Source organism: Pituophis catenifer, unplaced genomic scaffold (genome assembly GCF_029215685.1).
Source record: "Pituophis catenifer annectens isolate HBS135680 unplaced genomic scaffold, rPitCat1.0.hap2 SCAF_6, whole genome shotgun sequence".
NCBI lineage: Eukaryota > Metazoa > Chordata > Lepidosauria > Squamata > Colubridae > Pituophis > Pituophis catenifer.
In genome coordinates, this window is record NW_027256886.1 from 42,219,825 (window position 1) to 42,243,279 (window position 23,455).

The 23,455-nt window shown below is 40.5% G+C and overlaps 1 protein-coding gene across 3 annotated transcripts in view; it reads right to left on the reverse strand.

Annotated features, from left to right (window-relative positions):
• R3HCC1L (R3H domain and coiled-coil containing 1 like) overlaps positions 1 to 23,455 on the reverse strand; it is a 37,371-nt gene continuing 13,916 nt past the window's right edge. Inside the window, exons 2-7 of one of the 3 annotated variants that reach the window (XM_070946022.1) lie at positions 12,961 to 14,717; positions 5,718 to 5,893; positions 5,228 to 5,298; positions 4,987 to 5,082; positions 3,410 to 3,550; positions 1 to 556 (exon numbers count right to left, since the gene is read on the reverse strand). In XM_070946022.1, coding sequence (XP_070802123.1) covers positions 501 to 556; positions 3,410 to 3,550; positions 4,987 to 5,082; positions 5,228 to 5,298; positions 5,718 to 5,893; positions 12,961 to 14,703 — 2,283 coding nt within the window. In that variant the 5' untranslated portion in view covers positions 14,704 to 14,717 and the 3' untranslated portion in view covers positions 1 to 500. Of the gene's footprint in view, positions 557 to 3,409; positions 3,551 to 4,986; positions 5,083 to 5,227; positions 5,299 to 5,717; positions 5,894 to 12,332; positions 12,428 to 12,960; positions 14,718 to 23,455 lie in introns of those variants that run through there. The other 2 variants (XM_070946023.1, XM_070946024.1) reach the window with 2 other exon arrangements.

Sequence of the window (23,455 nt, forward strand, 5' to 3'; positions counted from 1 at the left end):
CATATAAAATCAAATCAACTTTAATAGCAAGCTCAGCATTGGGCACCTGGCCATCCTAGCGGGCCTGATCTAAAAGCTATCACGGTTCAGTCCCATCCCACTGAGCACAACATAACTCAGTGACCCAGAGCACAGATAGGCCCTGCATCCAGGCTGCTTTAAACTAATGTGATGAGTGCATTTGGATAACATTCTATGGCATTCAGAACAGCACTGGCAGGACTGTTAACAATACAGCAGCTCTTCCTGTGGTACTGCCAGACTCCAGTCCCGCTCTTTCACAGCCTTCCAGCCAACCCAGTAGCTTGGGTTCACATGACTCACCCTGTCATGTCTGGCTACTCCAATGCACTCCCAACTCCCCATATCTTATTGCTTCCCCCAAAGGGGATGGTAGAGTCTCTCAATGCTGTAAGCACAAGCTGCCATTTGTCAGTTCCACTCCATGAGGTTTTCAAGCAGGCCTGATCAACTTCCCTCTTCTTGTACTGGCTGCTGACTCACTCCCGACCTTCCCAGGCATCTTCCTTTTGCTTGGCCTCCAAGAGCTTCCGCTCTGCAAGACAAAATGTAATTAGGGAAGTAGCGGTCACATGAAACAGAGCTGATCATAGCAGCAACTTCCAGGGCTTTGGTGACCCTTAATGCAGCCTTGGCGTGCATGCATTCTCTCTCGATATCCCTCGTGACATAGGAGGCTGTTGTCTCTGCTTAGTTGGTGCAGAGATCAAGAGCCACCTCAGCAAACTGTGGACATGCTCACATCATTGCACACTGGAAGTGTTCACTCAATTACCCTGCACAGTACGCCTGAATCCTATCCCTTCCTACACATCCATGAAACATATTATGAAGCTGCATTTCACCTGAGATCAGCCTAGAGTATTTGCTTGTAATCTGTTTGAAAGCCTACTCAGCAGAGGAAAGTAGCAAATTACTGAGTTGGTAGCTGCAATTAAATTAAAATAAGCTATTCTTATGCACGGCTTGCTCTCACTGTTTTGAAGCTCAGCCTGGTTCAAGGTTCTGTATTCCGGAGTAGTACTATTGTTCAGTACAGTAAACAGAACTGGAGCACCACCTAGTGTCCACTAGTGAACACTGAAGACCTGACACAATTGCATTTCCCATATATCTTTTTCCTAGAGGGACTGAATATACCACAGCTTTCTTCCCTCAAGGCACTTAATTAGAGCTATAAACTGCTCTTGCTGCTCGGGGGAATCCTTGTTCTCTTCCAATGCCCTTAAAGAAAAAGGATAGGAAAATAAGAATTCCTAGTCCTTGCATGAATTCAAAGAGGCACACCTTAGTAAGTACAATGAAGGCATTCAATTAACAAGGCTACATAAACCTGGACATCACATGCTTAATGTTGATGCTTTCCCCTCCCTAAAATGTGTTTTGCATGGAGCTCATAGTATATCTGATCCCAATATTATTGCTGGAAAAATGGCAGTGATTATTGGATGCATATCCTATTCAAAAAGCCAAACCAGTAGAGAAAAGCAATCTTTAACAGTTAATTACAATAAGAATGTCTAAAAAACTTGAATAATCAATACTTATACTCCAATTTCAAAAGAACAATTGAAGAAGGTCAACAAATACTCTACAAAATAGCTGCTTCAGAATATGCCACAGAAAAATGGGGGAGGGGAGGGACTGTACGGAAAAGGAAAGATAGAGGAGTTGAGTTTACCAGAGAGAAGAGGCAATGTTACAAAATGGAACCACCTGGAGATTTATCATTTGAACTGACAAAAAATTGTCAGCGTATTCCCGAAGTGCAAAGTGTGTTGTTAAAGAAAAATACTACAAATAAAATATTTGCATTGTTAATGACCTGCATTTCTCATCTGATTTTCAATGCTGCCTGAATGATAATGTGAGCTTGAAATATAGCACTTTCATAAAAGATCACAGTGCCGGTAGAACTAACTTCTACCCTTTCTTTTCCAAGAGGGAGTCCATAGCTTCTATATTTAATTTTTTCATCCTCATTTTTTATCATTTCTGGTCCATCTGGACAAGATTCAACTCTGCCTTCCATATCCTCCAGCTCTGGCCAAAAAAAAACCACCCAAACCACCTTCTCAGTGGTTCTATCTAAGACTGCAAAGATCTGGATTCAGGTCACACAATCAAATTTAATTCTCAGTCCAATCTAGCTTGCAGAATTTCTTTTAAAAAAAAACCCAGAAAAGATTTATCCAAGAAAGCTAATTTGAGCCACTATGGAAAAGCTGGACAGAAATCTAACAGATAAATAAAATAAATACATTTCTTCCAAAATCTCAGAAACTCTGGTTAAATTGAAAACAAGTGTACAGGTTGAATTTCTGGTTACATAATTTTCTAGCCCGTGATTATGAGATGGAACAGAGGTTGTTCAGAAGATTTATCATTTCACAAGAGGAAATACACTTCTGATAGCTTTTGTAACTAATACATTTATTATGCTATATTTTCTAGTCATTCAACATGATTTGTCCTTTACATCCCTATGGGCAAAAAGCTGCATTGTCGAACATGTGGGTTCAATCTCAGTTTTGGGCCATCCAGGAGGGTGAGGAGTTGAAGATAAGCTAGGTAGAATCTTTGAAGACTAAAATGCATCCAGATGCCCACCATAAACAGAAGACTGACAGTACCATACACACCGACATCAACTAAAGAGTAAAGTAACCTTTTACTCAAGAGATTACACTACTGCAGGTCGGGGGAATTCATTTCCAAATATCCACAAGCCATTCTGCAGCAAATGGCTGGTTCTCTTTCTTCTTTCTACTTCTACCAGACAAGGGCACAGTAGGAATTTACAGATACTTTGTTGATTTCATTACAATTTCCTAGATAGGATGAAAAACTCTCCTTCCCCCGGCCAGGCCAATAGCTTTATCACTGCTCTCTGGTTGATGCACATGAAGGTTAGGCAGAGAGTGAGGTGCTGTACCTTAGTAACGTTAAAGAAAGGGGACTGAAGTGCAGTTGATTCTTTTTTGTTTATCCCTGTATATTTCAGGAGAGCACAGTTAAGTTTCTCCGCTGAACCCGAGACAGGGAAATCACTGGCCATTGAGAAGTTCCCTAGGGTACTCAGGTTGATCTGGCAGAGTGATAACAAAAATGTTTTGGCTCACTTACCATTCTGCACTGAAGCAGACACTTGGACCAGATTGACTTCCTGAATGTGGATAGTAAATGAGAGCAGGGTAGCTTGAAACCGAGACACAGAGAAATGATGTAATTTTTTTCATTGCTACCTATGATACTTCAGACTGCGTCTTTTTCATCTTAGACACTTGGTACTCCTAGAAGTAGAATAGCCATTCATATCTCTCCCGACTTCTTACACACACACACACACACCTCCAACACCGCAGTGTCTCTGCTCCTTCACGCTTACCTCGAGCTGCTTGTAACTGCTTGCGTTCAGCTTCGCGTTCGGCCTTGCTCTGCTTGCTTCGCACACCAAGGGCACCTGTCACCAGTCTCCTGGCCAGAGCAGCTGAGGTCTCAGGACGCTCTTTGGCAGGTTGCAGGAATTCTAAGAGGAGGGAAAAGCAGATGTCTCAATATCTGGAGTTATTGTTTCCATTGATAGGATGGGAAGACGAGCATATTTAAGTATTAACATATGGCTCCCTTCCCCAGAACACAGGCATTCCTTTCTACTTCAAATAATAACAGGACAGAGTGAAAGATTGGTAGCAACTTTAATAGACCTTCCCATGAAACTAGAAAAAAAAAAAAGAATAATAAAGAGGGCACGTTGCAATGAACTTAAGAAACTACTGGCCAAATATACAACTACTAGCAGAGCTATACATTTGCTGTTTCTTCAGTTCCATTAATTCTATCCCCATTATACTGTATTGAAAACAGATCATGATACATGGCAGTGTTACCATTGTGCTACTCACTTTTCAGTCTCACAGATGTTGGACAACATAGGATTGGAAAACTAAAAAAAATATTTGCTGTGTTTACTACTTAAAACATGCAGCAGCATATCATATTTGCCTGAAAAGAGTCTTGGGAATTAGTTTAACCAACAGCAACTCAAGAGAGGATGACCAGCATTTCATAGGCTTGATCCTTGTTAATGTTACAAAAAGCACTGTTCAATGCTAAGAGAACACCATGAATAGACTGTTAGCGTAGCTCTTTCATTGGAGAAGCGTGCACAGGATTCTAAAAGCTAAGTTTAAGAGGGAATGATGGATATTTCCAATGGAACAGTTTTCTTGATCAGGAGGCATTTTTATCAGCACTGAGAACCAGAGCTAATCAATCTATGACATGTGCAGAGCAAAGGTGGATAGAACAGTTGACGCCTGGTATAAAATCAGATGGTCTCACTTAATACTTACCCGTATTTTCCCAAAAATAAGACCTGTCATATTTTTTTTGCCACCAAAAAAAAGGCACCAGGTCTTATTTTCGGGGGAGATGTCATCCATTGACTCACCTCATGTGCGTGCGATGTCCCGGCCTCCTTTTTGCTGTCAGAGGCCTTTAGTAACTTCTTCTGCAGCTGGTAAGGTTGGCAAAAGGCCGGCAAGGCTTTCCTGAAGGCCTCTGCAGCCAAAAACAGAGCTCCAGATCGATCCGAAGCTGTTATTGGCTACAGAGGCCTCCAGGAAAGCCATGCCGGCTGCAGAAGAAATAGGCCAGCAAGGCAGGTGTCGGGATGTGCGAGGCTTGGCTGCAACTGTCCGAAGGTAAGTAGTAGTAGCAGCAGCTGCACCCCATCTTAATTTTTATCCATGTACCCTGGAGTGGGCAAGGTCTTAATTAGGGGTTATTTTGGGGGTAGGACTTATATTGAGCGCACGTGTAAAAATCAGGCTAGGACTTACTTTCGGGGTAGGTTGTATTTTTGGGGAAACACGGTATAGGAAGACAATATATATTACAAGTATGACTCAGCAGCTAGAAAAAGGTTAACCTGGCCGATTCTTTGAATCTTTCTGGACTTACCTGCATAAGCTCTGGCTTTGGTCCTTGCAGCTCGTGTAGCCTGTGACAGGGGACGGGTTTTCACCATCAGATGTTTGGTATTGAGAGCATCCTGTGCTATGGTGAATAAAGGCAATGTCAGATGAGAAATGAAAGTGAGTGGACAGGAGCCCCGAGTCCCTCCACTCAACAAATGCTGTCATCCAGCATCTTTCATCCAAGGACACACCCAGCAGGTCTGGTTCTCAAAAGCAGGTCATACCTGTGATGGGACTAGAGAAGATACCCAGAGCATGTGTGTCATCTATCCATTTAATGTCAAAGCCTTTTTTCCTGATGAAAGGAAAAAAACAAAGCTGGAAAATTGGCAGTGATCCAAAAAAACAACAACAAAAACCATCAAATTACGTGCAGCTTCAAAGAAAATATACAGTTAGGAAATAGAAGTGTGTTGAATTTCTTGAATTTCTCACTGCAGGGCAGGAAGAATTCTTAGAGGATGGGAGGAATAAAATATTCCCTTGATGAGTGGCAATAACATACCAAACCTGAGCATCATTAGAAAAAGCTGATAATAATGGCCCTGAGGCAGGGGTGGCTGCAATAAAAGCAAGCAAGCAAGCAGTCGGTCAGTGACTTTTAGAGAAGTCATTGAAAGGGTGCAGTTCTAACATGCTACATCCCAGCCACTTCAGCTCAGAGGATAGACTACACTAGAAAACACAAGTGAGAAACAGAACCAAACTGCTTACTGGTAATGGCAGAAGACACACAGCAGATCCTCAGTGCGGAATTCTGGTGGGAAGTCATAGATTTCAATGACATGTGGCAGCTCAGAGTCACTCATGTCCTGATCAGCTGGAGAATAGTTGTAATAATCAAAATGCGGCTCCTGTAGCCTTGTGCCACGGAGAGTGCAGGTAGACAGCTGGAGGGAGGGCAGAGACTAATTATAAGCACGAAGCGCAGGATACACAGCAAAACTGTCTTTTGTTTCAATCCTTTTTTTGAAAGCAAGATTGGCCACAGGTAGATTCCAGATGTCATTTCAGGGATCTACTCCATTGTCCAATTTCATCTCTCAACCCTGAAACGTTAGCCTCTGTCTTGTCTCATCGCAAACCTTTATGTCAGCCTGGGAATGGGTGCACTAGCTGATTGATGGGGCTAGAGACTCGGCTCTGGAAAAGGATTGATTATCCATGGGAGATTGGGAGTTATTGATTAGGTGCCTCCTGCTGCTTGCATGCTCTTTCCCTAGATCTAGGCGGATTTCTCCCTCACTGTTTCCAGAGGAGGAAGCTGGAATGAACATCTGCTTCAGTAAGCATCCATCCGGCAGGAAGGCATTAGTTGCATCCAAACCAATACCTGAGATAGTTGCAAAACGCAGTTAGTAAAGCAACTATGGCAAGCCGCATGGTGACTGGATATGGCTAGAATAGATAGGAGATAAAATGCTAAATAAAGACTGTGGCAAAAGGAGAAAATCTGAGCCCATGTATTCCTTGGAATATGTCCTAGTGAACATCTTTAAATAGATGTGTCCAAATAAATTAACACATTAATGCATTAACAGTTAATGGCAATTACAGCCAGTGGTAATTAAATGTAACACAAGATGTTTATTTTGCAATTGGAAGGTATAGCTATTTAAAAAAAAAAAAAATTCTTGGACCTGCTTTTTTGAAAATATTGTCCTGTTCTTGTTTAAACTCCACTGACTTCTGACTGTTTCTGGTCTAATACAAACTGCTGATTATTATCTTTCAAGTCTAAAATGATTTGGGACCAGAACACTTTGTTATCCTTGCACTTACTTGTCAAGTCCAGTTATTCTGCTGCCAAGAGAGGGCAAATGGTAGAGATGCATTACAAGGTTTTATCAGTGGCAGCACCTGGCTATGGAGCCCACGCCTAATGCAGACTCTTTTTCAAAAAGAGAGTTAAGTTGTCTTTAGTGTTTTAAAATCTTGCCTGCTGCTGTATTTGATCGGCTTTGCTTTACTTTTTTATATGCGCTCTAGTTTCGATCATAGCTAATTTTTGCCTGGTGATCTTCTCAGGACTTAAACGCAATGCAAAATAATGTTTTGTAAATAAATTCATAAAATGATTATATTTCACAAAGAAACCACATGTTTGATATGGTTTTCAACCCTAAATCAGAAAGGTCATCCAAGCCTGACTTTTACTTCTGCGGGGAAGGAAGCAGAGCTTCTACAAACACCTTTGAATTGGCAGGGTTCTTCTTAGGAAATCTTTGATGTGGCCACCAAACCCGCCTCACGGTAACAGAACGGACATTGATCTTGCACCAAATTGCCTTGTTCTGGCCATTCCATTCTATTCCAAAGACATGTCTCTTCCAATAAGGATGCCAAGTCATTTTGGCTGTGTTGTGATTGACAGATGGATGCTGATTACTATTGCTGCTGCTGATCTGTTGACAGAACTCTTGTCCTGGGTTTTTAATGGCATACATCAGCACATACCCTGTTGGCAAGGAAGACTATAACTCAGGCAGGTTTCTGTTTTTGCAAGCATCTGTACCAGGACAAGCCACGATTCCACAGGGAGACTATAAATTCACCTCTCTTGAGTCAATAGAAGACAATAATTCAGATAATTCTTCCTGGAAAGTGGATTTGCAGTAGGAGCAAGTAAGAAAAAGGTGGCAATCCAGAGAGGAAGAGGTGGAACTGTCGCAATAGGAACATAAAGAAGGATGCATCTTGCTGGGTTTAATAAAACTAAGGCATGAACCTGAGCATCCAGAGTTCAAATGAACAACACTACAGCCCAGCAGGATCGGGCCTCAGACATGCTTGATGGAGCAGAGTGCTCATAATATCAAGTGGCATAGAAGATTATCTGAGATTGTGGAATGCATACTGCATGAGCACCCCTGCCCTTCACAAACCACTGGGTGCAAGGAGGATGACAAGTCAAAACAGGACAGTTCACAAAATGCGAAGATTAGAATTTGCCTCCAGGGACCACTGGAAATAGAAGACAAAGTTTCTTAAAACTTTCCATGTGTATAAATTGCAATTTTAATTGCGAAATATGAGCCAGACAGACAGCTGCTCATGCATATGTGCATCAGGTAATGCGGTGTGTGTATATAGCTTTGTATTGTTACAAGTATGTTTAAAAAGCTTCATACATAATGAGAGTGTGAACCCATTAGTGTTGGAACTTCCTATCATGAATTGCAAAAAGAACTGTGAACTTAACTGCGCATAAAGTCAGCCTCAGCTTTTGGTTGAAAGTCTGCTTTCCAAAGAGTACTCATGCCTGTGGCGAGAAAGGTGGATGTTCAGGCAATGAGGGAAAGGAAGGAAGGAAGGAAGGAGGGAGGGAAGGAAGGAAGGAAGGAAGGAAGGAAGGAAGGAAGGAAGGAAGGAAGGAAGGAAGGAAGGAAGGAAAAGGAAGGAAGGAAGGAAGGAAGGAAGGGTAGGGTAAAGAACTGAGTAGCAGAGGCTGCAGAAACCTCACTCTCATTGGGAAATTAAAGATTTTGGTATCACTTGATATAAATTATCTTTCTCGACGGAAAAATGATTTTCTGGCAGCCAAAAGAAACAAGATTAGATTAATTTTCAAATGCAGATTGTAGAATAATAATTTAAAAAATCCACCCAAAACTTTAGAGTTAAGAATCAAGTGGTCTAATATCAGAGCAAAATCCTAATTTTCCTTGCTAAATGAAAACATTTACCAAATGCTAAATTAAGTGAATAAATCTTGTTGCTTTCACCAGACAGATAAGATCACTGCAGCCTTTAAACTCATACATGAGCCGTCCCCACTTTCAGTCCTTTCAATACAGCTACTAAGCAAAGTGGCTTGAAATGATGAGAACTGTGATCCAATACTATAGGAAAGGCTAAGGTTTGAGAAGTACAGGGCACAAATCCTAATTTCACATATATCACCTACACATATACCTCCTGCCTCACTCCAAAGAAAAACACACCTATTTGTGTTCCTTCCTTTGACTTCAATACTCACAAAGATGAAGACTAAGCATGATGCTCCTATCTTCATGTGTAAACATTAGAGCCCTAAGAAACAACCTATAATCACATTAGAAATATTTTCTCTGGAATATGCCAAAATTTCCTCGCTTTTCTCTTTTTCTCATGTCTAACCCTCTCTCCCTAACCTTGCTCTTATATAACAAAATGAGTTAGACTGACCTTAGAAAACTCACTGGGGCAAATAATAGCACAGATCCTGCTTTATTTAGATATGAGTTGTTTGTGAAGAATTGTTTTTTTTTCCATCCTGTTTTTTATCTCACCTTATTCTTTCTTCAGCACAAACAGAAAGATATGAATAAATGCACCTCTGCATTAACAAGGCTACAGCCGCTGCAGAAAAGCCAAATTCTACCTTTTACAGGAAATTTCCATTGGGGATTAAATGAATTGCATTTTAATGTATGCAAAGATCTCATACAGTAACATATGCAAACTCATTTAAAGTAGGGGCGCATCTCACAATGAATATAACACCAAGGTAGTGCTTGCTAGTGTGAACTCTCTTTGCTCAATTAGGTTGCCCTAAGAATTTTTGGAATGCTTGAATACTGATTTTTCCCACACAAACAAGGAATACAGCTCACACACAGCCCAAGATCTGTCACTGTGTGCATCTCAAGTCCTGTTTTATCCACATAAAATCTTGTACCTCATTAAAGTGATACTATGGGTAATTGGTCTCAACAGAAATCTTACACGAACTCGTTTTTCTGGCTATTGTCCCATATTCACTCTTTTTATTAACACAACATTTTTCTTTGTTAAGGTAAATTTGTGGCATTGCACCTTTTTGTGAGGCCCTCTTAAAAGAACCTTTGTAAATCCACCTGCTTCATGATCCTGGAGCCCTGTTATTTCATAAGCCTGATGAAAGGTCCTTTCTGGTAAGCAGAGGGGGAGAGAAATCAAATCTAATAACATGGATTGGGGAAGTGTCTTATTGATGCAATCACACACAGAGCTCCATGTTCATGAAAGGAAATATGAGAATCCCAAACTGCACACACACATACACATGCACACACTTATAGCCTATTTGGTAAGCAAGTAATGGTGGTAGAGACACTCAAAGGAGTGGATCTGGCACAGTGGAACTTACTGCCATATGTATGTGACAAAAATCTTGGTCTGGATAAGCTGCAACCCAAACTTCCAGCAACCAGATGTTTTGGGCTCTACTTCTCCCTCTGCCATTTTTGATGATTGGTCATAGAAAGCTGCAATTCAGAGTTTTGGGGGAAAGCTGCCCTAAATCAGTGACTTCATAAGATTCCCCTATGAGATCTTCCTAACAAAGATCACTGGATTGTTTTCATTTGGATCCTGCCTTCAGGGTTAAAAGATTATGTTCCTGTTTTGGTTTGCTTTTCCTTGAAGTGGCTGTGGCACATGGAACTGCTGGGCCTTTTCTCTTCTGAGTGCAATGGTAGTTACTAGAGTTGAAGAAATCTGTGAGCTATAAGAGGTGCCTACTGAGAAAGGGTCAAGAGCTTGCTTCCTTGACAGGCTATATCGCCCAGTTTTTATCAAAGAATCAAAATATTAAAGAACATTTTACCTCCACTTTCCCAGCTATGGAAGATGCACTTTCTGCCAAGCAAAAAGAAAGATGTAGGAAAAAAGAAACTATCCCTAACTTTAAGATTTAATGCACAATGTGTACTGATATAATTTCTCTTATAAAAGCAGACATAGACTTCGTTCAACCAAGCACAAATATTCTACAATGCTGAATTCATAGTAATGCAAAGTGATCACTAGCTTTGTGGTTGGAGCAAGAGATACCCTTATTGTTCCTGGTTAAGTGTAGACAACAATTTCCTCTGACAAATCCAACAGAGCAGACCAAGCCTTATAGAAAGCAAAGGACATAACCCTAGGAGAGATAATCTAAAATGTTTTTCCTTTTCCAATGCCTACCAGTAGCAATATAATTTTTGAACTGTAAACTGTCCAGAGTCATTGATTGAGATGGGTGGCTATAGTAATTGAATGAATGAATGAATGAACGAACGAACGAATGAATGAATGCAAATAATTCTCCTGCTCATTTTTCAGCCCAAAGCACCAAGCAAGCTATCACAGAAGCTGCAGAAAAAATGTAAATGCGGTAAGATGCTCACTTGCACAAGCATTCATTTGCATTTGCTGGGCATGGGTGAAGGATGCCTTGTGCCTCTGAGGCCTGCCTATATTGTGAAACAGACATCCAGTGCCACTGATCTGTTCACAGCCATTGCATTCCTGTTGCTCTTCCAGTTCTGAGAAAGAAAGACTGCACTTGAGATGCTGTCATGTCTGCTGAAAACATAGGAAGGTAGAGAGCTCTTTTCGGCCATATATGCCACCTGTGTGATCTGGGTTGGTAGGTTACCTGCTTAGTAAGAGAGATTTAATTTCTAGACCGTAAAAAAGTGGAATAAGCAATAGTGAATCCACAGCCATTTCCTGTCAAAGCGGGCCCTGTAGAGTTTTAGCAGGTTCCATTATATGGACGGCCTATGAGCTAAACCTTGGTAATGAGCCTGCTTAGTTAATTTCAGTGGTTTGCAGGAGCTATTAGCAAGCTGAATCAACTCAGATCAACCCTGACTCCTGAGCAGGCTATATGCCGTTTGCAGCAATATTAGGATACTTTGTTACTTTAGGTACCTTTGCGTCACTCCGAAAGTACAAGGCCGTGATATTGATTTAAGCTTTAATAAGGGTCCTCAGCCATCCAGCCAACACAGAGATTTCCTCGTAAACTGACGGCAAGGCAGCGCATTCCCTGGGCTGTGCTTCTCATCGCCACGCACTCAGCACTACCCTTACAGGGCAATATGCTAACAAGCCAAAGCCAATTAAAAAACTGCCATTTTCATGAAGCTTCACAGTCCATCTTTCCATGCCTGGTGTTCATCATGCTGAAGCTGCTCGATGGCAACGCAGGCCCCGCGCACAGCACTTCCTCCTGCTTGATTACATGCATTTTATATACTGTCAATGGAGGACATTTCTTTATTGCGTTCCAGGGCCTGGCCTTGCTGAGCTTTAGCCCACTGCAGGTGTTGGGATTTATAAATAATCATTCACGTTGCTTCTCTTTGTTTTATGATTTCATCGCCAATGTTTGTGCTACAAGCTAGCCATGCAGGAAGCAGAATTTTCTTCCAATTCCCACTGCAGACCATACAGGATCCTCCCTGCAATTTATCAAAGAGAACAGGAAGCACGTCGCGAGAAAATATTATTTAATGCACATCCCTGATAAGAGTTTTTCTGGGTGAACTACTAACCCTCATGGGCAGCGGATGGGGGAAATAATACAAACCTCTACTAAACGTTCAAGAAATAGGGTATATTTTCACCAACAGAGTTGGAGCTTTGCAGTTTTTATTATTTCTGGAATTTCCTTTTGCTTCTTGTAGGTACTGCAGCAGGAGAGCCATGTTAGTATATGACAGCAAACAATCAGGAGTCACCTTTTCCAATTAACATATTTTATTACGAGGCATGAGTCTATGCCTTCTAATAAAGTCTACCAGAAAAGGGGTTATTGGTCTCCGGTTTTGTTTTTTCCTTCCTATGAAGGCAATTGCCAATTTTCCTACCCCCGTATACCATTTTCCAATGGTATCAACTCTTCTTCGCCTCCCAATAACATGCAGATAATGCAAAAATTAAAAAAAAAAAGATTTAGAAACAATATGAAATTACAAAACCATGCATATGTATTTTGAATGGTTTTCCACTTTACTCTGAGCATCACGGTTTGAATTTTTCAGCAGATAATTCAGTGTGTGATGATTATGGTTTGATCTTCCAGGAAAAAGCAGGAAGTGACCAGACTGAGTTAGCTTTGATATAAACAAAGATTCTAGATTCGAGGTGGCCATGTCTCTGACATGCATGCAATTCTTACCATTTTGTTTCAGCTCTGAGGGAAAAAATCCAGAATACTCACCTGCTCCAGTAATTGTGGATCCAAGCAATCCCCATCATCATTAAACAGGGCATCCCAGCTCTCATCTGCCATGTTGTCAGCCTCACTGTGACTTACTGAATCAGTGCTGGTGTTAGTGGTCTCTTCCGAACTAGATGGCACACGATTTGTAGGTGGTTCTTCTCCTTTGCCTTCAGAGGGATAATGCAAGCTTGTACCTAGTTCCCCGAAACCTGGCTTTGTCACTTCTAAGGGTGTTCCTGTTCTCTCCAATATGCTTACTGGACAAGATGCCATCTTCTCAGAGGCAGACTTCAGAGACCAGCTGGCAGTCTCCTTAGAAGGACAAATTGGCTCCACACTACTTCTACTCTCAGGGCTCTGGTCAACCAAGTCCAAAATGCTTTCCTCTGTTGCCAGTGCAGCCTTTGCCTCAAATGTATCAAATTTATACTGGCCTGTCTCATCACACAGGCTTTTGTCCTTATCGTGTTCACTATCACCTGCCTGTAACTTTTCATCACCTGCTATCTTAAAGACACAATTGGGTAGATCATCTATCTTCTCAGAAGTCCTGTCTGAACAACTAAAACTTATAGACACGTTTGAATTATCTGGAAGTTGCTCTGCATTCTCCAAGATGTTATGTGTCTCCACCTGAATTAAAATGTTCTCACGACTATCAGCAGCCACTCCAACCTGATCAGAGTTAACTGAACGGTGGGAGATACAGCTCACATTCTTGTCGCCATAGTCACTTGCTTGTGCTGAAGCAGGAACACTCTCCTTTGCATCTTCAACTCTACTACATTCCTTTGGCTCTACCACAGCACATTCTAAGATGCTATTGTTACTCATTGCTGTTTGACTGGAGTTGTTTTGTTCTATACATTTGCATCTATTATGCATGGTTATCTCCTTAGGAAACAGATTGCTTTTATCAATGTGCTCCAGCAAATCACAGTTACTTATGTGTGCTGAATCAGAGTTTCCTTCCTCTGTGCAGATGGATGAACTACCCTTATATGTCTCTATGTTATCTGGAATCTTCTGGTCTGCAGTTCCAGATATACTGTTCTCACTTATTCCGGTCAATTCTGAACCACCTTTACTATCTTCGCTTAGCATTTTCTGTTCCAAGGAATTCTGCCTACCACCTTGACCTGGTCCTACTGCTTGTGACACAACTGCTGCCCTCTTGGTCCTGCTGGTGACCTGCCTTTCTGATGGGCAGATATGCTCATTTTTCCTTGAGATGTTGATGCTACTAATCTCTGGCTGGAAATCTGCCATTCTTTCCCCTGAGGCAGCAGATTGTACAGTACAGCACTCATATGTCTCTGTTTCGCTCACTCCAGTAAGAGTTGGGTCCGGGAAGCTGGAGGAAGGGAACAAGTGTTGTGATGTGGCCTTCTGATGGAACTTTGGACTCTTCTCTCCCTGAGCCTTTGTCCTTTGGTTTCTTTGGCAGAATGCATCATTATGGCTTGAGTCCTGGGGAAAAGATCTTCTCTCTTTCTGAGGAGACCTCGCATTTTCCTGATCATTCTGAAGCAGCCCTTTCCTAGTTTTAGGGTTTTGTCCTGCCTCACACGCTTTAACACTCTCCTTCTCTGTGGTGGAGCCGTGACTCTCCCTCCCGCATTTGGTGGCCACAGAAGTGCCACTTTTTGAGACTGCCATCTCACGTCTTGCTCTTGGGACATACAGAACCATGTCCGGTTTCCTAACTCGTACCCTGGTTTTGTCTGTATCTGGCTGCATGATGTTATCAATATCTGTAAGAAAGAGAGAGAGAAAGAAAGAGAGAAAGACAATCAGTTCAATGCAGCAGCAGTTATGTAAATTAGCACAATGTACTAATTAAAATAGAATTCATCAGAGCAGATTTGAGGTTGTAGTACTTAAAAAAAATTGTTCTGAGATAAGGAAAACATAGAGAGTAAAGCAGAGCTAGTTGTGCACGATAGTGTACACAAAACAGCATCAGTAACTGACATTCCTCTACAGAAAGCTCTACTGCTTAAATATTTTGACATTTTGATTATTCTTTTGATCAATGAACTACTTGAGCATTTCTTATAGGTCTTGCATCAGATTTTGAGGCCAACAGATCTCCTTTGTGGTTTCTTTCTTTACTGCTAAACATTTTCTGATATTGCTCTCAAGAAAGGAGGATAATCATGCTTAAATAAACCACAGTAATTTTGCACTAGGCACAAAAAGAAAGAGAAAGATATAAATCATGCTCATCCGATGGAACCTAGTATAGCTTGTTATTTTTAAAAACTGGTATAAGTAAGCATCAACCTGCTGCCTCCTGCATCTAATCCCAGCTGCTTCATACTCTAATCAAACTCCTCTCAGGGTTTTTATCAGCTTTGCCACTATCCTGTAGGAAATCACAATGGTGTTTGTCATAAGATCAGCTATCCTTACAATACCCCAAACTCTATCCAAAACCAAAAGTTTCTATGTTGCATTTAAAATACACATTAATACTTTTGTTCAAAAAGATTTTGAGAATAAGACAGTTACAGAAAAGTATGTTTTAGGATAGGTGAAGCAGCAAGTAAAATAGGTATGCAATTTTATTCTATATTGTAATTCTGGTCTCTAGCCTCAAGGCTCAAGCTGCTGCAAATATCATTCAGTGTCTTTGCTCTAGAGTGGGAGGCGAAAATTTTTTTTTAAAAAAAGACCCAGATTTATTAACCTATACTCTGCACAACTGGCAATTCTCTTTATTTAAAGAATATGTGCAAATCTCCAGGATAAAATTCAAGATTCTCTTGAATCTTGAATTCTCTTCTCCAGTCAAGATTCTCTTCTATTAATTAATACACCAATTCTTGCTCATGTATAAGACTTTTTATTTACCCTCTCACATTTTAAATGTGTTGTATATTAACTGACTGGCCAAACTAGTAGATCTGAAGAAAATTGCTTTTATAGATGTATAGACAATTGTATAAATTTTGGAGCAATTAATGAAAGGAAGCAGAACTATCTCTAGAGGGTGATAAGATAATGTTCTGCTGGGTCAGTGAAGGCTGGGGAAGTATTTACCAAATTCTGCATGACACAGAGCACCCACAAAGTTCAGGAACAATAGAGAACCTGCCTTATTATATTTTCTGCCCAAGAGACTAGGGGGCAGACCACAACTCAATGATAGGACTACATGTTTTGCATGCAGAAAGTGATAGGAAAGAGTTCTGCTCTTCTGGTCAAAAGTATCCCTTCAGTTTCAGTGGACAATACTGGCTGGATACAGTGTAAAATGGCCAGGTACAGATTAAATTTCCTGTTTTGCTACTTCTGAAAAGGAAGCAATGGAAGATCCTTGCCCAAGGTTGTTTTTTTTTTAAAAAAAAAAATTGAATCCAGCATTCTTTGGGGAAAACAGGAAACAAGTTATACAAGCGGGATAGTATTGTATAAAAAATTGAAAAAGATATAAGTCTTTGAGTTGAAGGAGGAGTTTTCCATGGCTCGCTTGCCTATTTCATCTGAAGAACTAAGTGTAAGCTTTCGGATGCTGTGTGGATCTAAAAAGAGCACCAGTCTCTAACACATTTTATCCTTTCTGCCTCTAATATGGAGATGAAATGGATACTTATCATACATGAAAACATGGAAAACATACATGGAAACTGTATCCTTACGATTTATATTGATATTGTTCCTGATTGCTTATTTGTACCCTATGACTATCATTAAGTGTTGTACCTTACGATTCTTGATGAACGTATCTTTTCTTTTATGTACACTGAGAGCATATACACCAAGACAAATTCCTTGTGTGTCCAATCACACTTGGCCAATAAAAAATTCTATTCTATTCTATTCTATTCTATTCTATTCTATTCTATTCTATTCTATTCTATTCTATTCTAGTCTAGTCTAGTCTAGTCTAGTCTAGTCTAGTCTAGTCTAGTCTAGTCTAGTCTAGTCTAGTCTAGTCTAGTCTTACTTAAATCTACTAAGCTTTACAAAGGAAAAAGGAATCAGAGTATTCCTTCTCCTCCTCCTTCTCTTCCTCCTTCCCCCTCCCCTCCTCCTCCTCTCCAAATGCCATGGAGGGGATTTTGCTGTGCCCTTTTCTCTTTTGCAATTGCATTCCCCTGGATATGTAAGAAGTACAGTATATATATTCTAATCTGACAGGTTCCTAAGGGACAGATCTAAGCCCCTTAAGCAAAAGATCGACAGACTATAAAATGTCACATGTTCCAAAAATATATAGCATATATGGTATTAAATGATGGTTTACACATTAATAAGGCAAGAGCAAAGATACTGTATTGAACATACCACAGGTATACAAAGAGCTTGGTTTTATGCATTTATCTGTATCTCCTAACAACAGTTATTGAGCGAGACAGGATTTATGGCAGGATGGCGGTATTTACACAATGTGCTTTTCTGGTTCAACAATGGGGTAAGTGTGCTGTGAGAATATTATAGCTCAGAAAGGAGTGGGGCAGGAGGAGATTCATTTTAATCTCTCAAGCCCTGAGTTTATTCTGGTTTAAGCAATTCAAGATGTTGGATTATCACCTGTAAATCCCTATTTGGCATAGGGCTTGGTTATGTGAACACCATAACCCAGTCAAAATGGGGAGGTTTTCTAATCCAACCCAATCAGTCCTCCAAGAAAGAATTGGAGCTCTTTAGAGAATAGTGAAGAACTAATAAAATAAACGAAACCTTGCTTGATTAACTTCTTAGAAAGATCAATGGATATCAATATTATCTAAGATACAATTACCCTTGCACTCGTTTTGTTGACAAAGTTCAGAGTAAACAGGTGGTGATAGTCTAAGCCTACCTTAGTTCATCCCAGCCATACCAACGCAAAACGATATGTCAGATGCAAAAGACCAGGTCCACATTAAACTGAGTATTACTATTCATGCCTATGCACAGGAATCTACTCAACTAATGGTTAGCAATATTTTGGCAGTAGATAAGGGTCAATGGAATTCAAGAGGGGTTGGACTTAGTCCATTTGTGGCTATGTAGCGACTCTAACTTGATTCGTCTTTTGACTCCACCCTCAGATTCTACCATTCCTTCTGCTACATCTGAAGGTTTGGAAACATACACAAATGTTAGAAATACACTCATCATAAAGTGTACACCCACACAGAATCTTGTTCATTTGCCAGCTATCTATAAGAATACCGGATCAAACCCATTTTCAAACAAGGAAGAGAGCAAAGAACTCTGGACATGAAGGGAATTTAATATAAATGCTTTGAAGATTCCCAAAGTATTGGAAATGTAAAGAAAATCTCTTTACATTTCCAAACCAAGAGATTCTAATCTCTTCTTAAAAACTTCCAGTGTTGGAGCACTCCAACTTCTGGAGGCAAGTCATTCCACTGATTAATTGTTCTAACTGTTAGGAAATTTCTCCTCAATTCTAGGTTGGTTTTCTCCTTGATTAGTTTAATCATGGATGAATGGCCAAATTTACATTTGCAGCAGATTACGGCAGGCTGGTTTACCACTCTCGGTTTACCAATCTTGGCTCTTTGTTTTTAAGTTTAAAAAATTTCCCATGATTCAAAGCCAAGAAAAAATGCAAGATACAGTCTCCCTTCATCATAAATCCATATTCCCTTCCAAGACCGAAACAGCTATATTTGCTTCCTCTTATTCAATTCCCCTCAACCTGAAACCTAACCGCTACCCCACAGCCCCAGGTACTTGAAGCCCCCTTCTGCCAGGGGATATTTATTTTTCATAAGCTTTGGCACAAACAGCCAAGGCTGCTCTCTGCTAGGCCCCAGGCCCCTATAAATATGCATCAGGTCACGTTTATAGAGACAGATGGCTTCAGGGTCTGTCCTCTGGTAAAGGTGAAGAAAGAGTTGGAGAAGGGTGTGGCCACATGATTAATCACTGCCCACTTGGTTTAGGGGTATTCATCATGGCCCGCTGTCAGGTAAATCACTGGAAAAAACACCTCTCTAGTAATTAATGGGAAGTGACGGATGGACAGCCCCTGGGTCCATTAATCTGGACTATCAGCAGCACACCAAGATTATGAATGTCAGGATGTATAAACTGTTTACCAATCAATAGCACCAGAAATTCATCCAAGGTTCTCATTTCCGAAGCTCCTCCGGTACATGAGGCTGTTTTTACTTTTTCCACCCAGCTCGTCTCTTTTCATTTCTCCCCATCCTTGATTTGCAATAAAATCACCAGTCAATTCACCCAGAATAACCTAAAGGATGACATGGGGCTTGGAAGAAAAGGCCTGCAGCAAAAGAACTAAGAAAAGCCTTTCGGTGTCACCTAGGCACATAGATGCCCTCAAAAGGTATAGAACAGAGGTGTGAAACTCATCTGGCCCGCAGGGTGTTTAGATCTGGCCCGCAGCGAAGGACTGGCCCGCAGTGCCTCTGCCAGTGAAAACAGGCTCCCTATCTCTGTTTTCGTTTGGGATGCCCTCCTGCAACCCTCTGCCACGAGGCCCTCCTGAGCTCTGTTTTCATTGGCAGAGGGTTGCAGGAGGCCGTCCCAGCCAAAAACAGAGATTGGGAGCCTGTTTTCGCTGGCAGAGCACTCGGGCCACCACAGGCGCCCCTGACATGACTGATGTTAAGATGGCCACACCCACCTTGGCCCCCTGAGGTCAAACACAACCCTGATGTGGCCCTCAATGAAATCAAGTTTGACATCCCTGTATTGAATAGAAGGAAGGCTACTAAATTAACCATGATGCCTACTGAAACAGCATTGCAATCTACCACAGACAGGTAAATGATTAAATATCTAACTGGTTAAAAACATGAAGCTGGGCTGTGTTGTTGGGGAGGAGCCTTTTGTCAGAGTGCCATGGTTAGAAAAGAGCATAAATATAGGGCCAAGAGTTCTACTCATGCTCTCCTCTATAGAGCCCAGCCAATGTTTTGAACTAGAAAAGCATCCTCAAAATAAAATGTTTTATTTGAAGCTCTAAGAAACCATGGTATGCATGGCAAATTTTATAAAGAGTCCACAGACTGTTTCATGACTATGATACAGATAGAACAACTGCATTTTTTTAAATTCTCCAATAAGCTACTTTAACCAACAGAATGATCCCCTTCATCATTATTGACTCAGTGAGAAGAAAAGGTATCATCAAGACAGTTTCAGCCCAAAGGAGTCATTTTTCAGCTCTAAGTATAATCTATTTCTTTCAGAATAGTCACACCCACTGTGAAGGAAGAATTGTGTTCCACAAACTGGGTGCTCTCAAGGTATCTCATGGCAACAACACTAATGACAGCAAACAAAAGCTTCACTCATAATTACTTCTCAAATATCATGTGTGTAACAAGTATAAAGTAGAGCAACACATCACAAATGTTACAATAAAAAGAAGCTGTAAACTCAGCATTATGGTAAACAGCAGTTTCACGAGAAGGAAACAGAATAATACAGAAGTTAAATAGGGACTCCAAGGAGTACCACAAGAACAGGTAGGCTCTCCCAGTGTATCTTTGATGACTCCACAAAAGAGCGTCCCCTAACCTGGCAGCCTACACTTTGATAAGTCAGGTTACCACCTCCATCATTCATAGTCAGCACAGCTATGACAGGTAAGGAAGGAGGAGTTATAGTCCAATGCATCTGGGAGGTGCAAGGTTGGAGAAGACTGCAATAAGCAATTTACGAGAAAATTAGCAGGACTGTGAAGATAATTGGACTGATGTTGGGAAAGCTGAAAATATGCCCTTGCCAGTGTGCCTGCAAAATGAATACATATGTGAGTCTTCCTGAATATCACATTATTAATTAACTGAAAGTCTTAACGTTTGTCATGGATATATCCAGAGCGTTCTATTTCTTCCACTTCAAACTTTTATCAGCTCTAGATCCCTGCATTTCCTTCGTATATTTTCCAGGATTATACAGCCCACTGAGTTTTTCTTCATCCTATCTTCCATAAGGAGTAGTCAGAAAATCAAAATAACCTAATGCTTCAAGTATCAATCTCTTGCAATTAGCAATCCTTTGAGAAGCTTACTATGCATGGAATATATATATTCAGCCTTCTCTGACAAACCTCCAGAGAAGATTCTGCAACTTCCTTTTTCTACAAGAAGCCTCCTTAAAGCACTTCCCATTATGCAACTTACGTCTGTTCTTAAACCTATCATTTGTGCCTCTTCTGCAGTTCCAATGAAATAATGGTTGCCTTCCAGACAAAATTGTAAAAATTTCACCCATAAGTTGCCTTGATCCCTAAAAATGTATATTTGTCCTTAGAAATTAATAGCAGTTATACATTTAAATGAAAATAAACTATAAACATACCCTATTCATCCAGTTGTACTTACTCATCAGTGAAACAGCTAATAAGGCATTTGTTGTTTGGTTAACCAACCTTAGGATATCTGATATGCTCTAAAGAAACAGAACACAACCAGAATAACCAACAAGTTATTCTGGTTGGCTGTATCTGCTCACAAGAATATGTCATCACATTCACTGTTCAGCCACCCTGCACTTAGTTTGATGTATAACTGGTTTTATGCAATTTGGCTTCTAAAAATATAATTGCAATTTTTAGAATTGGAAGTTTACTGAGCTTGATTTCAAGCCAATCAGAGTCCAAAAGCATGATGACAACAATAAATTTAGGGATATTTATTATTGTAAACCTGCTGACATTTGCAGATTTCAGTGCTTCCTTTCAACCACAGTTGCTGAAACAAAGAGGTTCTCAGATTCTGTTCAGTGCTTTTTAGCTCATGATCATATTCAGAGAGGGGGGGAAGGGAGGGAGGGGAGGGGGGAAACTTAAATGAATCTGACTGCTCAAAAATGAATACCAGGGACCCTGGAAAAAACCCCTCAAGTAAACATAAACTACATATTCTACATCTCTGGTTCTGTGTCAGGATTTTAATTAATTTAGGGACAGTTTCTCTTCCAAAAATTGGAGTTAACCCACTGGCAGCCTGAACTGACAAAAAACAAACATTTATTTATTTGTTAGATTTATATAGCCATCAATCCCACACAATGTTATTCTAGGTGGCATATAAACATATTAACATTTAAAACAAAAAAAATTTGAACATATATAAAAAAACACCAAGAATGCAGGAATACAACAATCATTTGACAACATATAACCATCCTGAAACCTCACAATGGGATCCCCAAAGTTGATGGGAAAAAAACCAAGTTTTAAGGACCTTCTGGAAGGCAGAGATGGAACTAGAATTTTTTAAGACCCCAGGAACATTGCCAAAATGGTATTATTTTTTTAAAAAAATTAAAATATAAAAACTTTCAGATGTACTGGTTTCACTGCCAATCTGTCACTCTTAAAATTATTGCATCATCTGATGATGCGTGTGCCATGTTTGTGAAGCCCTCTTTACCAGATGATGTTGATTTAATTGACCAGGCATGAAGAGGCCAAGAAGCCAAATGAGTTAATCATTTGGAATGGACTTCCCAGACTAGAGCCTTCCATTTGTGCAGAACTACAGTCTTCCCAGCTAACATGATCAATCTTTAAATGGAAGCTATATTCCAACTTGATTTGTACACATTACATGAAGACTTAACTCCCTAGAGAAGGACCCTAAGGCTGGAAAAGATGGAAGGAAAGATAACAAGATGACCAGCAGCAAGGTGGAGGACTCAGTTATGCAGCAATGGGTGCACTATTGGAAGATCTGAAAGACCAAGTTAGGGACAGATTGTCATGGAGAAAATCTATACATGTCGCTAAGAGTCCTCACAGTGACTTGATGGTACATAATCAATCATAATCAATTCCAACCTGAATGCAGGGCATTGGCTTGGAAAGGTGAGTCCAGAGAATATAGCCTTAAGGAAAAGAAGTTTCTAGACTCTTGAAGCAACAAGTCCTGTGCTGAGCAAGACTGGATTTGAAAATTATAAGTCTTCCTGAGAACAATTTGTGTGTCCACTCCACCACCCTCCCTTGACAGCCATTCAGCCATCCTTCATCTGTGCCGAGACAATCTTTCCACAATTTGTCATCATGAAGCAGCACAACTTGCACTGTGCCACGGTCTGAAAAGCCACAGCCAGTCACACTTTCTATTAAACCTCTCTTGCTGTCAAAATTTGCAGCCGTTTCAACAACCTCTGATTCTCCTTGCCACCCTTAGAAGATCCATACTTTCTACAGCAAATGCAGTTGTGGCTAGGATGCTGGTGTTCCATGTAAGGTGTGAGCATCAGCTATGTGTGAACATTGTCTACCAGTGTGCGGATATCTAACTCAATCATGTTTTAGACAGGTTCCCATGAATAACACAATATTTACATCTTATAGTTTTATTGTTAAGACTATATAGTATTTAAGCAATATGAACCTAATTGTAAAACATGAAGTATCTCTTATACAAGGATTCAAGGGCAACCCAGTACATAGATGTTTATCTGGGTTACATATAAAAAATGGTACTGCAGGAACGAACAGCAAAAAACAAAATAAAAAACACCCTCACTGATGAGACTTTTA